The sequence below is a fragment of the Bufo gargarizans genome, chromosome 7 (genome assembly GCF_014858855.1).
Source record: "Bufo gargarizans isolate SCDJY-AF-19 chromosome 7, ASM1485885v1, whole genome shotgun sequence".
NCBI classification, from domain to species: Eukaryota; Metazoa; Chordata; class Amphibia; order Anura; family Bufonidae; genus Bufo; species Bufo gargarizans.
This window is the reverse complement of record NC_058086.1, coordinates 124,478,145-124,494,447: the sequence shown is the minus strand read 5'-3', so window position 1 is coordinate 124,494,447 and position 16,303 is coordinate 124,478,145. Positions and strand designations below refer to the sequence as shown.

At 43.1% G+C, this 16,303-nt stretch overlaps 1 protein-coding gene across 1 annotated transcript in view; it reads left to right on the top strand.

Moving 5' to 3' along the window:
* Positions 1 to 16,303, top strand: part of KCNT2 (potassium sodium-activated channel subfamily T member 2) — a 1,405,312-nt gene that overhangs the window by 782,970 nt on the left and 606,039 nt on the right. Inside the window, exon 14 of the mRNA XM_044301880.1 lies at positions 11,723 to 11,831. Coding sequence (XP_044157815.1) covers positions 11,723 to 11,831 — 109 coding nt within the window. The remainder of the gene's footprint in view (positions 1 to 11,722; positions 11,832 to 16,303) is intronic.

Genomic DNA, 16,303 nt, shown 5'->3' with positions numbered 1-16,303 from the left:
CAAACAGGCATATTTACTAGGACGTGCCAGCTCAGGGCTAGCCTCCCTGACACTTTTTCCTCTACCCTTTATTTCTAAATTAACCAAACTGCTGATCTGATAGTCCTGATCTTGCCCGCCCTGCACAGTGAGATCTAAGCCTCTCTCCAGTTTTGCTATGCTATTTCAAGCTGCTTATTTAGATCCAAGATCTGGGCTTCCAAATATGCAACATGTTTGCATCTAGTGCAAATGTATTCACCCTCAAACGGCTCATTAAGGCATGCATGCATTGCACACGACACACACTTGGTAGCATTGTCCATGGAGCACATGTTTAATGGAAATGAACATTAAAAAAGTAAAACTGTAAATCTAAGTTAGAATTAGACCCTGTCTGCAGTAGTTGAAGGACTAGCTAGAATCAAGCCAACAACACACAAGGAAATTCTATCCAACTTTAGTATCCTGCTTCTTGTCTTAAACGCCTTTTCTTTAACTCCACTTAATCAGAAGCCCACTTAGAACAGCAAGCCTCAGGAAGAGAAAGCTCTGGGAGAGTTCAGTGGTTTAATTTATAGCATCTGGTTGCCCAGGACACTCCCCTTAATCAAGCAGAGAAAAAAAAAATATAAAGAAAAGAAATAGAAAAATGGGTTTAAATGGCAATACACGGCAGATAATAAAAAAAAAATAACAAATTTAAATGCAGTACTAAAATGCAACAACTTTACTTTCAAGGATCTCTGCTTCAAACCACACTCTTACCATATCAAATTAGGTGTGGTATTTGAAGTGCAGCTGGATCGTCAGAACAAAACTGTGGAGGGCTAAAGGCGTTGCCCATGAAGGAGTTAACAGGACAAGATAGGTGAAACAGCATCGCTATGAGCCTGGTGCTGTTGTATAAGCTCCAAATGTAAAACGGACTAATGGGTGAGAGAAATGGGACCTCTCTCCCGTATGAATGATCAATGGTTAGCGTGCAGAGAGTGAGTGCATATGAAGCTGTGATCAGATATCTTCTGCACTACCGTTTGATAACAGTACTTATCTGGAAATTGAGTAGTCTCCATAGGGAAGTCTCAAGTCCAGGTCCTCAATACGCAGCTCGGATGAGATAGGAGTATATGGTGCTGAGGAGCTATTCTATTCGCCTCTTACTATTGGGAGACTTGTGTTTAGAAACCACCGACCAGGCCTCCTGTTGTGATAATGGTGGTAATTTGTTTATGGATATGTTGACTGGTAGCCAAGAGTCGATTTGTATAGGAGTGATGTCTAGCAGCGACCAGGTCACAGCCAATTCTGAAGGTAGGCAGATGGTGCAGCGTCTGCCATCTTTGCTAAAAGTAATTACAAATGGGAACAGCCACCTGTATGACACTTTCTGACTGTGAAGGTAATCGGTGAGAGGTTTAAGTGTTCTCCGCTTGGTCAGAGTGGATGACAACAGGTCCTGGAAGAGGAGTATGGGGGCACAAGCGAGGAAAAGCTCTTTCCTCTCCCTTGCTGAACAGAGAAGGGAGAGGCTGAGCAGGCCACAGATGACGTCTCGCTGAGGTTCCCTTTGTTTAGGTGGGGGGGCAAAGAGACCTATAAATCCATTTAATGGTGATGTTTTGGGCTCTGTCCTCCCCAGTAAGTCTGAAAAGAGTGCCATAGCTGTAGACTCTAGCTTTGAAGGTAGGATGGTCCCAGGCAGGCCTTCAAGTCTAATTTATTTTGCTGGCTCAGATTATTCTGATCTTCAATAAGGCGTTGTTCAGGGAGTTGATCTGGGGCCCCATAGCATGGACTACTGCGGTGCTGTGGGTGGTGGCAAGGCCCTGGTTGGCTTCCAGATATTCAACCCTGTGACCCAGTGTCCTCATGTCCTGCCGATGTCCATTCACTCTTTAAGGGGGCAAGGTCTTGTGAAAGGATGGCTTTGAAAAAAGACCTGGTAATCGCTCCATTGTCCTCAGTAAACCAGGTCTTTCCATTGTCTAGTGCATTGCTGGCGCTTTTTTCATCCTCCCCCTCTGAGTCAAGCATACAGGCCTGCTGCGCCATCTTGTCAGAGCGTGCTGGAGAGGCTGTGAGTTTCTTACTGAGAAAGCGGTCCATTTTTGGCTGGTTCTTTTTCTGTCTGGGAGTGGAGAAGGTCTCCCTGGATCTTTTCCTTACAATCTTGATCATTTTGAGGACTTTCTGACATCTAAAAGAAAGGAAGCATGGGTGTGTGAAGCGGGAGTTCTGCTTCAGACTTCCATCCTGCTCAGCATTTAGGCTCCACCTCCAAATATAAAAGAGTTTTAATAAATGCTAGACATACATATTTTATGCATCTGAGCTAGAGATGAGCGAATAAAATTTTTTTGGGATTCAACGGTTTGCCAAATAAAAAATAAAAATAATTTGGTTCAATCAGAAATTATTTGTGGTGAATTTTGTGAAAAAAATCGATTTCCTGGCTGCAGAGAGCCTTTATAGTTGTGTAGAACACTGTGCCCTGCAGTAATACGCATAGTGAGTGTGCTGTGGTAGAGAAATTATATACAGGCATCACACTTAGAATCAATGCACACTTCAGTTATTTGGGCAGTCACGGGGCCAACACTGACCAAATAACTCAAGTATGAACTCAGCCTTATAAGTCTATGTTAGTGCCAAGAAGAAGTGCACTCTTTTTACACCGTTGTCAGCTGATTCCACATAGATGTCTACAGAACCTGTTCTATTAAACACTTAAACAAGTAGAACCCCCCAACAGAGTGGCGAGGGTGTCAGCAGTAAGTTTGTGTTGACATTACTAATTATTTTGCCCTTCCTCTGATCTGTCAGAACAGTAACCCACAAAATCCTGTCTGTGGAGCATCCGCCTTTACTCAGTCAGCATTTGGTCAGTAATCCATCAGTATTGCTAATGCCCAAAAAAATAGGAGTAGATCCAAAACAGAGATGACACATGAACAGAATATTTGCATATCTTCTGTGTTTTGTACCCACTCCTGCTTTTGGCTACCAAATCATAAGCCAGTTATGATGGGACTATACAGGCCTTACAGTTGCTACACAGAGAAAATCTGTAGTGCTTCACATTTTTCCTTCCTTCTGAAATAAATGATGATGTCAGTCAATCCAGAAAGGCTAAATAGTGTCCCAGACATGAAGTGGGGAGGGTGGGAACAACATGAGAAGTCCACAGAGTGGCCCTATGACATAGTGGTGAGGTGGAAGCAGCATGAGGAGTGTTGAGGTGGCAGCAGTATCAGAAGACCATCGAGTGGCAAGGTGACATAGTGTGGAGATGGCAGCAGCATCAGGAGGCCACGGAGTGGCATGGTGACATAGTGTGGAGGTGTCAGCAGCATGAGGAGACCACAGAGTGGCAAGGTTACATAGTGTGGAGGTGGCAGCAGCATCAAGAGACCACAGAGTGGCAAAGTGATATAGTGTGGAGGTGGCAGCAGCTTCAAGAGACCACAGAGTGGCAAGGTGACATAGTTTGGAGGTGGCAGCAGCATGAGAAGGCCACAGAGTGTCAAGGTGACATAGTGTGGAGGTGGGTGGCAATACTAGTACCCTCTGAAGATGGTGGGTGAAAGAAGGAGCACTTGGCATTAGATCTGATTAGATAGTGTGGCATCAGAATACTAGCTGAGGCAAGTAGCCAGAACAAACCGGTCTCTTTTGTCAAAGTGTTGGTGTGGAACCATGGATGATCTAGTCTGATGCATCAGACATTGGTGGGTGGAAATCCTGGCTGATCCATGCCTGATTCATCTTGACAAAGGTCAAGGTCTTCTACCTCGTCTTCCTCATCGCCCTGTATCTCCTCTCCTGTCACCTGTGTGTAAAAACCACCCATTTTGCTACACATTGCTTGTGCTCCAATGTCATCCCCCTTATCCAGTGCAGCCCCAAAGGTCTCATGTGGTCATGAGATCTAGTCGCCACGCCACATCTCCAGTCCCCTGACCAGCCAGATTTACCTGCATCTGTTCCAGGAAGCAGTGGAATGACATTGTTCATCCTGTAGTCCTGACGACTGACAAATAACGTGGCCTCCTCAAAGGGTCTGAGCAAATGGCAGGTGCGCCACATGAGTTGCCACTGGCTGAAATCGTTGTTACACAGTGTAGTACTACTGTCTGCTTGGATAGTCAGGAAATCGTTTATGGCCTTTCTCTTTTTGTGCAGTCGGTCCAACATATTGAGGGTGGAATTCCAATGGGTGGAAATGTCGCATATCAGCCGATGCTGGGGGATGCAGTTCTGCCGCTGCTGCTCAAGGAGGGTGTGCTTTGCAGTTTACAAGTGGCTGAAGTGAACGCAAAGTTTCCTGGCCATTTTTAGGATGTTTTGCAGATGGATGGAAGACTTCAAGAACCACTTGAGAACTAGATTGAACATGTGTTCCATGCAGGGCGCATGGCTAAGCCCTCCTTGTCCAGCATCGACAGCATGCTCTTCCCATTGTTAGTCTCCATGGTTCAGATTTTCAGTTGTCGCATTGAAAGCCAGGATTCGATTTCTTGATGAAGGACACAGAGCAGTTCCTCCCCTGTGTGACTCCGTTCGACCAGGCAAATGATTTCAAATCAGTGTGACACACTGCCGTGCCCTGCACATGTGGTATGCTGGAGGAGCACTGTGAATTGTCCCTGCAGTGGAGGCTGAGGACACGGTAGAGGATGAGGAGGCAGAGGCGGACATTGTCACCAGACCAATGGCGTGAGAATGTGAAGGCAGAAGCAGCGTCACCATGCCAAGTTACTGTTGTGGCTGTGCAGGAACCGCATTCTCCCAATGGGCTGTAAAGGACATGTATTGTCCCTGACCGTAGTAATAACTTTACACATCGGCACTGACGTGCAATTTGTTAGACACCAACAGGCTCAAGGACTGGCCCATTTTCTGTTCTACATGTGTGTGCAGGGCTGGTACTGCCTTTTTGGCAAATAAATGACGGCTTGGGGCTCTCCACCTAGGCTCAGCACAAGCCATCAGATCTCTGAAAGGTGCAGAGTCCACCACTTAGAAAGGGAGGGACTGCAGGACAAGCTACTTGGACAGGAGCCCATTCAGCTTCTGCACCGTTTAATGAGTGCACGCATACTGTTGTCTCTTGGCAATTGCTTCAGTGATCAATTGCTGATGGAATGACTGACAAGGAGAAGAAGCAGGAAGAGCAGGAGCATCAGGACCAGCAGATGATGGGAAGGACATCACCTCCCTAAAGTTGAGGTGGTGGAGCCTTGACGACATGAAATTGGGTGCGTGCCACTGTGAGATGCAGTGGTTGCTGCGTCAGGCTGGACCACCACATCGGAGCAACGGTTCTCCCAGCCCATTTTATGGCGACGCTGCATATTTTGACACAGAGCTGTAGTACCAACATTGGCACCCTGGCCATGCTTCCCCTTCTGCCCACAGATTCTACATATGGCCATGTTCACCTTCTCCGGAGGCTTAACAAAAAACTGCCACACTGCCAAGTAGGTGATTTTACCCCCAACACTACGCACTGATTGACTGATATTGGTGCTGTCTCTGTGAACCCGTGCACTGCTACTTCCGTGCACAGCAAAGCGGGTGGTCTACCCCGGGCCTCTTTGGGTCCCGACCCCCCTCTGCTGCCACACTGCTGACTCGGCCACGCTAGCAACATGCTGGCTCTGCCGCTGGCTCACGGGAAAGCTGCCACCACCCTCTTCCAATGATTGTGAAGCCCCTTTGTCACCCGGCTCCCAAGTGTTATCAGCTACATCTTCATCATCGAGTACGGTCTGCTCATCACTGATGTACCCCTTAACCGTCTCTGGGTCAGGAGTCAGACTGCTCACAACACCAGCTCCCATGCCACTCTTCTCATCACTACTTGCCCACCTACCAGAGGAAGCAGCGGATGTCTCCTCCAGATGCTGGCTGGGCAGTAGCTGATGACTGTCCTCTAGTAACTCCTCCTTGCTGAAAAGTGGAGACAAGACAACGAAATATAATACTTCTCGCTGTGAGGGAACTGAAAATGACAGAGGAAGGTTCTGTCGGGTATGTTAAACAAATGCTTTATATAAAACATAGGATCAAGGGAAAAAATTCTAAGGGAATTGATCCTAGAGGTGGACATATAAAACACCTCAAAAAGAGTTTATTGTTAATCGAATTATATTGTGCAATCTGTAAAATAAGCTACAAGTGTATATGGAAAAATATAAATTATTTATTATACTATAACTTAAAATGCAATCAAAGATTAATCCATATAAAACTCAATGGTATGCAATAATATACAATTATATGCACTGCCCTAAATTTGCCACTAGATGGCTCTAACACGACTACCAGCATTCCATATCACCTCTCAAACATAAAAATGTAATACAAGCGTCTCGACGACAATTATGAGATATACACAATAAACTTAATATTGATTAAGGTAGATACGATCAAACCCTTTCTCTGCTCAAACTATGACCAATCTCGGATATCGGGTAGTATTGCTACACTACAAATTATCAGGCCAGATATTGGCTATGGAATTCAATATTTCAATCAGAGATTTTCTCAGATATCAATATTAGATCTTTTATTCAGTAATATGCATCTTTACTGAATAGTGATAATATTGATGTAGCACTTTTAACATTATACATCCGCACTAAAGCGGGGAGTTACAAAATATCAAGCCAATTAAATCAATACTATACATAATAAAGTTATACATTACCCGAGAATGCAGATGATATGCATAGTCTAAGGGAAGTCAGCCATAAAGAATGTTCTGGTCATTCTGATTTTTCTCCTGGGCTCTCTCTCCTTTCTTTCTTTCTTTTTTTCTCCTTTTTTTCTCTTTCTCTGTGTCTCTGTGCCCCCCCCCCCTTTCGTATGTGTGTGGTTTATGATCACAAACTTATCAGTTAGACACACCTTCCTAACTTAAAGCTTTCCATTCATTGTTGGTTAGGCATGTACATATACTAACGACTGTGATGTCACTGCATTACCCAGAATGCATTTTTGCTGTTGGTTTAATGTTACCTATTCGTACCTAGGTGGCACTATTGCATAAGCTATTAGCATCATACTGTAAGGGTTAAATGTCCAGGTCTGATTTTGTCTTACATTCCATACACAGAACATAAGGAATCCTAAACCAAAGTTAGGGGATTATCTTTGACACATATACCAACTAAAACATAGACGTTTGGGTACCATTTGAGACATTTCCCAAGCTTCTAACTTTATGGTACTGATAAGAAAATAATGGACCTTGTGCTATCACAGACATGTGTGTCTCCTCTGTTACTCCAACAGTTGTAACAGCGACTGCTATGCGACGCTGTCCCCATGCCTACTGCCGCGGCTCCGGGAGCCGTGCTATCCGGTAATTGGTGGCCAGTCCCTCCAATTTACCACTGCAGTCCAGGACACTCTGTTTGTGATGTTGTTACTGAGTATTCCATTCCACAGATTCAATTCAGCCCTGGACATAACATGAGTTAGGCTGGTTTCATGTGTCACTGCTCCGGGTGGTACGCATCACTCCCTGAGCTGGGCTGGGTTGGGTCAGGTGACCTAGTTGACCAACCCTGGCTCACCTGGATACCATCTCTCTTCCAGCCATGGTAGGGTTGCCAGGTGCTCCTCCACCTGCTATGATGCCACAGGAGTGCAACTCCCGCTGCCAACCCGCTATGGTAGTAATCCAAATACATGTCAGAGAATCCTTAATAGGTGCCTGATCCACTTCGAGTTACATGGGCAGAGGTTCCCTATTGAGCGGTCCAAGGTTGCCTTCATCAAATCCTTGCTGTCTGATGAGGCCCTTGCCTGGGCAAACCCTATTTGGGAATGTGGAGGTCCAGAGATGACTAATTTGCAATCCTTCCTGACAACCTTTCGGATGGTCTTTGAGGAGCTGGTCGCACATCCTCTGCTGCCTCAGCTCTGCTGCATCTACGTCAAGGTTCCATGTCTATGGGTCAGTACGCCATCCAGTTCCGTACCCTGGCGTCTGAACAGGCGTGGAATTATGAGGCTCAACTAGCGGTGTTCTGCTTTCTGACCGAATTAAGGACGAATTAGTTGGGCGTGACCTCCCATTGTCTCTGAACGACCTGATTACATTGGCTACACGGATTGATGAGTGTTTCAGGGAACGCTCTAAGCAAGTCACATGCACTAGAAGACCACATCATCTGGCTCCTTTGTTTCAGAGACTGGTTCTTCCACCAGCAGTCGTTCTTCCTGAAAAACCCATGCAGATGTCGCAAGCTGAAGAACTTATGTCTGTATTGTGGAGACAAGACCCAATTTGTGAGTAACTGCCCCCAGAGGCCGGGAAACGCCATTGTCTAGGACAGTGATGGCTAACCTTGGCACTCTAGCTGTGGTAAAACTACAACTCCCAAGATGCCCCCCTTGCTTGGCTGCTCTCAGAACTCTGTAGAAATAATTGGAACATGCTGGGAGTCGTAGTTTCACCACAGCTGGAGAGCCAAGGTTAGCCATCACTGGTCTAGGATCAGTTGGAGAGGTGATCCTCCAAAACTCTATGTTCCAGTGACTCTCTCCCACAAGGAAGTTTCACTATCTGTGCTGGCATTTTTAGACTCTGGGTGAGCCGGTAACTTTATTCTGAAAGCGCTGGTTAATCAGTATCAGCTTCCCACCATCCGTCTGGAGAGGCCTTTGTCAGTGGCTTCCATTAATGGACTACCAATTCCTGAACCAGTACTCAGTTACTGTACCTCTTAAATTAAAGGTCGGGGTACTACACTCGGAGTTAATCTCCTTCTATGTGCTGCCAGTCTCCGTAAATCCAATTATTCTTGGGCTACCCTGGCTCCACCTTCATTAGCCAATTGTGGACTGGTACTCCAGAGAGATCCTGCAATGGGGATCATCTTGTCGCTCCACCTGCTTAGCAGAGGTCCGGCCTGCTTCCTCACGTACGATACATGTAGATCTGCCCAGACTACCGCAGCAATATGCCAATTTCACGGACGTCTTTAGTAAAAAAGACGCAGAGACTCTGTCTCTAAATTGTCCATAGGACTTTCCAATCAATCTTCTGCCTGGTGATATTCCTCCTTGTGGTTGAGTCTACCACCTCTCTCTTCCAGAGACACAGGTGATGTCAGACTACATTTAGGAGAATCTTGAGAGAGGGTTTATCCAGAAGACGACTTTGCCAGCCGGGGCCTGGTTCTTCTTCGTGCAGAAGAAAGATGGTTCCTTACTAGGGTTTCAGTGAACTCGAACTGGAAAGTTATGTGAAAAAAATTCATGAAGCAACCGCCGGAAGTCGAAGCACTGTGCGCAGTGAGCCGGCTGCTACATGAATTATTATCACAGGGATCGCAGGTCAGTGAATGTAACGGAGCATTAGATTGCATAGAAAGGGGGAATATAAATGTAATTTTAACTCCTAAGACTCCTGTGCCCAGCCTTCTGTCTCCCAGGGAAGCACGGGAGGCTGAAGCATAGCATCCCGCACAGCCCGTCTCCCCTTTGCTAATAGGAGACGGATGGCCCCTAGCAACGCACATTTGAAGAGTGCTGCTAAGGGTGCTGCTTCAGCTCCAGTTTTCTACCAAAAATAAACGTTTTGGCTAAATAAAGTCTATTGCAAAATTGTTACCTATCACTTGCCCTACACTTTAGCAAAAAATAAAATAAAATAGTTATCGATTAATAAAATTTTCAAAGGAAATTGGAGAAAATATATTTGTTAGATGGGTAACCTTGTTACTGTCTTAGAAATATGCCACATTCTAATCTTTGTGGCGTATACAGATGAGAAGTGAAGCTGTGCACTTATAAGGGAGGCAGATTTAAAAAAAAAAAACATTTGCCTGTACATATGACTATGTTTAGCTAACAAAGCAGTTGTCCCACATTTCTGTCATTCTGATGCTGTTGTGAGCAGCGTTCTGGTCTGACATATAATTTCTTATTGCAGAAAAAAAAAATCTGAACTGTAGTGAAAAGCATGTCCAAGAAAACTGAGAAAAATGTCTCCAACTATATTGCAAATTCCAGTTTGTACACAAGATATAAGAACACCTATAGGGCTGTAATGACAAGATGGCATTAACGGACAGTGACTGGTTGTACAACGTCTATTTAGCCCCATCAATCCCTATATGAGAGACGAACGTGCTAAGTGACGAGGTGCACCATTGCAGGCTCCTGCCCGACAAGGTAGAAACAGCTATGCACACAATCAACCAGTCACCTACAGAATATATAAAAGGACAGTGTGCAGAACCGCCTGTAGGAACAGTAAAGGATCACTAATTCCCAACATGATGTCAGGATTCCTAAACGTGTTGTGGGATGTAAGAGGTCAACAACAAAAAAAATTAAAAAAAATCTTAATAAAGCCCTCAGTGAGGAACAACTCAATCATTAGAGATCCTCCAAATAAAAAAATATCATGCTAATATCATGATACAGTAATTTGAATGGATTTAGAGTTTTCAGAGCATAGATATTCATATGCCTGCTCTGCACTATATAATCTGTAAGCCATTTTTTTATTGTAAAGCTCAGAAAAAAAAAAATATATATATATTATATATATCCGACCCTAGACATTAAAAGTTAATCTTTGGTAGCGTCAGTAGCGGTGCGTCCACTGACCGACAATTATGGACAATTATGACCCTAACAGATGCCCACTGACCGAGTAATAGATGGACAGTGACAGATGGCCTCTGACCGTCCCCTAATGGACGCATAATGACGGCTGCCCTCTACCCGCCAGTTACGGATGGACAGTTTATAAACTGATTTATCTTTTTTTTAACAGTATATGACACAGCCAGGACAGAAGTCTGATCTCTCTCTCCTCACAGAACAACTGCACTGAGGGGAGAGAGAAGCACAGCCCCTGTCCTGGCTGTGTTTAGTAAATATAATGGATGTGATCTCCATGACGGGGTTATCATGGAGACCACATGATCAGGGTCCAATAGTAATGGTCGCTGATGGTTACTATGCTGAAGGCAGATCTTCAGCACAATAACCACTGCGCATGTCTGGGCCATTTAGTTTTTTTCTATTTCATTTAATGTGATGGGGGGCTCCTGCCCTTTATTAAAAATGTTGGGGGCCATATTGCCATGATCGTGGTGCTGAAGGACCCGATCGGGACAAAAAATCATTACTCTATCTCCTCTCCTGAGAAGAGAAAAACAGTGCAAGGGCGGCTGTGGTCGACATATAGTGTGGGCATGATCCAGGCCACCGCTGCCATCTTTGTTGGGGGACATGAAGATCGGGACCCAGCTTTCCTTTATGGGGAACCTGGCAAACCCTATCCAGCCACAGGAGACTTTCTCACTCCTCTCTTACATTGTATCTCGGCGATCACATAATCAGAGACCGCTTGTCACGGTCTCTAAACACTGCCCCGAGCCCTCAGCTACCTCCGGTAGCTACGGGTACATTGCTCCAGCGCATAATTAAAGCTCTAACTTGGACTGAAGTGCCGCCATAAAAGGGCGGCACTCCAGCCTGATGCCCCTTAGTGACCACCGTAAAAACACGTACGGGTGATCACTAAGGGGTTAAAACTTAAAGGAAAATGGCCACATATAGATAAATATTAATTAAAAAAAGATCATTAAAATGTCACTTTCGAGTTATGTCTGACAAATTGCAGCATATACTATTCAAACCAATAGTATATATAGTAGATTAAAAATTATATTTTTTAACCATTTTTTTTATTTTTTTAACATTTCAGATCATGTTGTATGTGAAGAAGAATTTAAATATGCAATGCTTGCTCTAAACTGCATATGTCCAGCTACCTCTACATTAATCACTTTGCTGGTTCATACCTCAAGAGGACAGTAAGTATTTCTTATCTAAGGATCTAAGAAAGCACAGAATACACAAACAGCACTATCAAGTATAAATGATTAAGGGGCAACATAAGAAATTTAATTTGTTTGCTGTCTCTACTATTATATCCATATACATTCAATTGTGTTCCTCAGGTTTGGAACATCAATTTCATGAGAATAGAGATGTTAGACCATAGAGATGTTAACCAAATTCACTGAGTATTATTTTCTATAGGACTGTATAAAGAGGCAAAAGAAGGGGTGTTGTCGGTGAGCCCCATTTTCCTGAGTGTCTGTAAAGAAAGACAAAAAAATACTACCAGAATGCTTCTTTATAATAGAATCTTTCAGAAATCCCTTTCCTTAAGTAGGCAATGAGCTAGACAAAAATATCTTAATAGCTACTTTTATTGGAAAAATTTGCAATGATAAAGAGGGAAGCAAACAAACAGTAGCCATGAAACAGGTGTACCACACATAGTATCACTTAATATAAAGGCATTCAGTTTGAAAACAACAAAAAATAAAACATAAGTTTAATTATTGATATTGGGTTAGCATTACTGGATCTGAAGTAAAAACAAAACAAAACATGGGTACAGTTCAGGGATAAGCTTAGAGGAACTGGTCTGGATGTGAATTCCAGGAGGCCCCAAAGGAATCAATATATAATAATTGTCACTTCAAGTTTTAAGAAATTGTTGTCTAGTATTAGCTCTCCAGCCACATAGCTCTATAAAGCTATATAGGTGACATACTTTTTCAAGCCATTAAAGTATCAAAGGGGCCTCTGTGTTTCTCTATTTTAATAGAATAAGAATCTTGACAACTTAAATGAGTCAAGTAATAAGAACTTTTTTTTTTTGAAGTACCAAAAGTTTTAAAAAGAGTTTAAAGGGAATCTGAGTTAGCTTTATTATGGGTTGGATCTCAAACACGTAGACCTAGATAACAGTGAAACCACAACACTCCTTCTTTGCAGTAAAAAAATCTAGTGTAACTTAAAAGGAACCTGTCATCAACTTTATGCTGACCTCACTGAGAACAGCATAAAGTAGTGATAGACATGCTGATTTCAGCAGTGTGTCACATACAGTATGAGCTAATAATAAGTGGTTGCTGAGAACCAGCTTTATAATCATTGCAACCCATGCTTTGAAAAGAGTCAAATCTACTTGACAAGAGTCATTGTTATCCATGATCTCCTGTACTCCCGCCCATCTGCTGATGATTGGCAGTTGTCTCTTAGAGAGAAAGGGAGAAAACTAGGAAGAATTCTGTCAGTCATCAGCAGGTGGGCAGGAGAGCAGGAATTCATGAATAACCATGACTCTTCGCAAGTAGATTTGACTCTTTTCAAGGCCTGGGCTGTGATTATAGTAGTATGAACAGGGACTAGTCAAAGTGACAGGTGACCACGCCCCTTTTCCCATGCATAACCTCCCCACAATCCCGCCCAAACCATACCTAAAATACCGCCCATTCAAATCTCCTTTTTATTCTTTTAGATGCGGTAAAGCGTCAGTAATTTAATAATGCCACCGAAGGTCCTGTATACGAAGCAGTCCAACACGTCAGCAATTTAATTAAGTTTAATATGTTAAAAATAAAATGCTATTAAGCTTGTATTAGGCTTATATTAACCTCTTACAAAGCTATTATAAATATTGGCAGCGGCTAATTATAAATATTGGCAGTGGCTAATTGATCCTTCTATCTTCCTAAAAGCTAAAAGACCTTTGATGAAGTGACCGAAATGCCCAATTTTCTAGCCTGAACCCCGACCCACTCCGCCCATAACCCCGCCCATCATGATGTCATCGAAGGTCCCGCAAGGCAGCAGTCCTTTTGTTAGTGGACCTGCGATCTTGGAAGTTTGCTTTAATTATATACGATCGTGTTTAATAAATCAAAGGCTGTCGTGATTTAAGCCAAATATTTGATCAACATATCTAGCACAGATATGTATAATTTATAAATATTAACAACAGCTAATTGCGACACCCAACTTTCCCGAGGACAATTCTGTCTACTCATTTTCCCTATTTCATAGCCTATGAACAGAGGTTCACAGACATGTCAAACATGTCAAGGCATGTTCTAATATATTTATATAACTATCTATCTATCCAGGACGCGGGCACATTTTTAGTTCAGACTGGGCGAAGTAGAGCCTCCATAGTGGAGAATCATATGCAACTAAATATAAAGTTGCTATATAGAGATATAGAACAGTAAGACAAGTCCTGAGACAACATCAGGTGCCCTTCAGAAATAAATGTGTATCGAGAAAAGTGATACACAGACAAGATGATAGCCTCACCGCCCACTCTGAGGAATTTTAATCATTTAATTTAGTTGATATTTTAAATGTAATAAATAAATGTATAAGTTTTATGAAAGAAAATGACAGTCAGAGAGGTGATCCAAGTCACGCTTTGGTCCTAGTGACCTCTGAAACTCATGTATTATATTTAAATAGCGTGGCCACCTCCTGTAGGACATAAAAGTTTGTTGTATGTACAAGTGAAGCTGAAACACCGCCCCTTGGGCAGAAAAAGTTTACTGTATTAATAAGCTGAACAGGGGGTATACTTATATGATTTTAATACACATTAGAAGACCTGTGCAGTCATATACAGTACAGACCAAAAGTTAGGACACACCTTCTCATTCAAAGAATTTTCTTTATTTTCATGACTATAAAAATTGTAGATTCACACTGAAGGCATCAAAACTATGAATTAACACATGTGGAATTATATACATAACAAAAAAGTGTGAAACAACTGAAAATATGTCATATTCTAGGTTCTTCAAAGTAGCCACCTTTTGCTTTGATTACTGCTTTGCACACTCTTGGCATTCTCTTGATGAGCTTCAAGAGGTAGTCACCTGAAATGGTTTTCACTTCACATGTGTGCCCTGTCAGGTTTAATAAGTGGGATTTATTTCCTTATAAATGGGGTTGGGACCATCAGTTGCGTTGTGGAGAAGTCAGGTGGATACACAGCTGATAGTCCTACTGAATAGACTGTTAGAATTTGTATTATGGCAAGAAAAAAGCAGCTAAGTAAAGAAAAACGAGTGGCCATCATTACAGTCAGTCCAAAAAATTGGGAAAACTTTGAAAGTGTCCCCAAGTGCAGTCACAAAAACCATCAAACGCTCCAAAGAAATTGGCTCACAGGCGGTCCGCCCCAGGAAAGGAAGACCAAGAGTCACCTCTGCTGCGGAGAATAAGTTCATCAGCCTCAGAATTCGCAGGTTAACAGCAGCTCAGATTAATATTCTTGTCTTCGAACGTTGTACCGAAGGAAGTCGCGGTACAGAGTGTGAACTCCCGCGATCTTTGGAACTCCCACGAGATCTAAATTAGCTTGGCTCAAGTAGAAAACGAATATGCAAACATCTAAAGCTCCGTACCAAGCGATCAGGAGACAACTGGCACCATACGGTAATCCGAATATTGATGAAGAGTTTACTTTCTAATCTAAAGAGGGACTCCAAGTTCAGCATCACCTGAATCTTTTGGATGATATATGAACACATTGCACTCTTGTGATAAGTGCATTACTAACACCTGAAGCGACATCCACTTTTCCAACCTGGGACAGAGATATAAAGGAAACTTTTTTATTTTCTCTTTTTGAAACAGTAGTATATAGTTACAGTGATATACAAAGTCTGGGTGTATTAAGCAGAAGGATTTTTGGTGCACTATATACCACAGAATACCCTGATTGTTTTTAATATATGTCATTGCAGACCTTGATTATTGCATTATCTTTATCACATTATTTTTATTGTTTTATATTTTATGGGGATATACAGTATATTTAGAGATTAATACATTTTCTGCATATTTCAATCTGGTGACCAAGTGTATGAGTGCTCGCCCACAAATCCATAAATCTCTCACCCCATTTCCACCCATGCAACCTTCCCAACAGTGTAGCAGACCCGTATGACTCCACCTCAAGATTTAAACTTCATACAAACAAACGGTCCCCATCATATCCCGGCCTTCACTTGACAGCACCTATTTCTAATCACCCACCATCACACCACACAGCACAGCACCGGCAACTTATCGCAGCATCAGCCATCACTGCGTCCGCCCCACCCCCACACTATCACCAGCAACACACAACAATACAACGGCAGCGCAGCCTCTAACCTTCAGTACCGCCCCTCCGCCACGCCTCTCCTGCAGAGCCGCCCATTCCTACTACCAGCCCATAGACACGACCCAGCCACGTCCCCTTCCGTCTGCTCAGTACTGCATTTAAAGCTGTGGATCCAATACTAAGACCAAGTGTATGAGTGCTCGCCCATTCTTTCTATTTCTATTTCCACTTTTTATAGAGGGTTGGATGATCCCCTCTACTTGAGCTTGTAGCACCTTACCATAACTAATAAACGAGTGAGCCACCACAAGCTATTATAATATATGGATTTGTGGCTGGGGAATTATG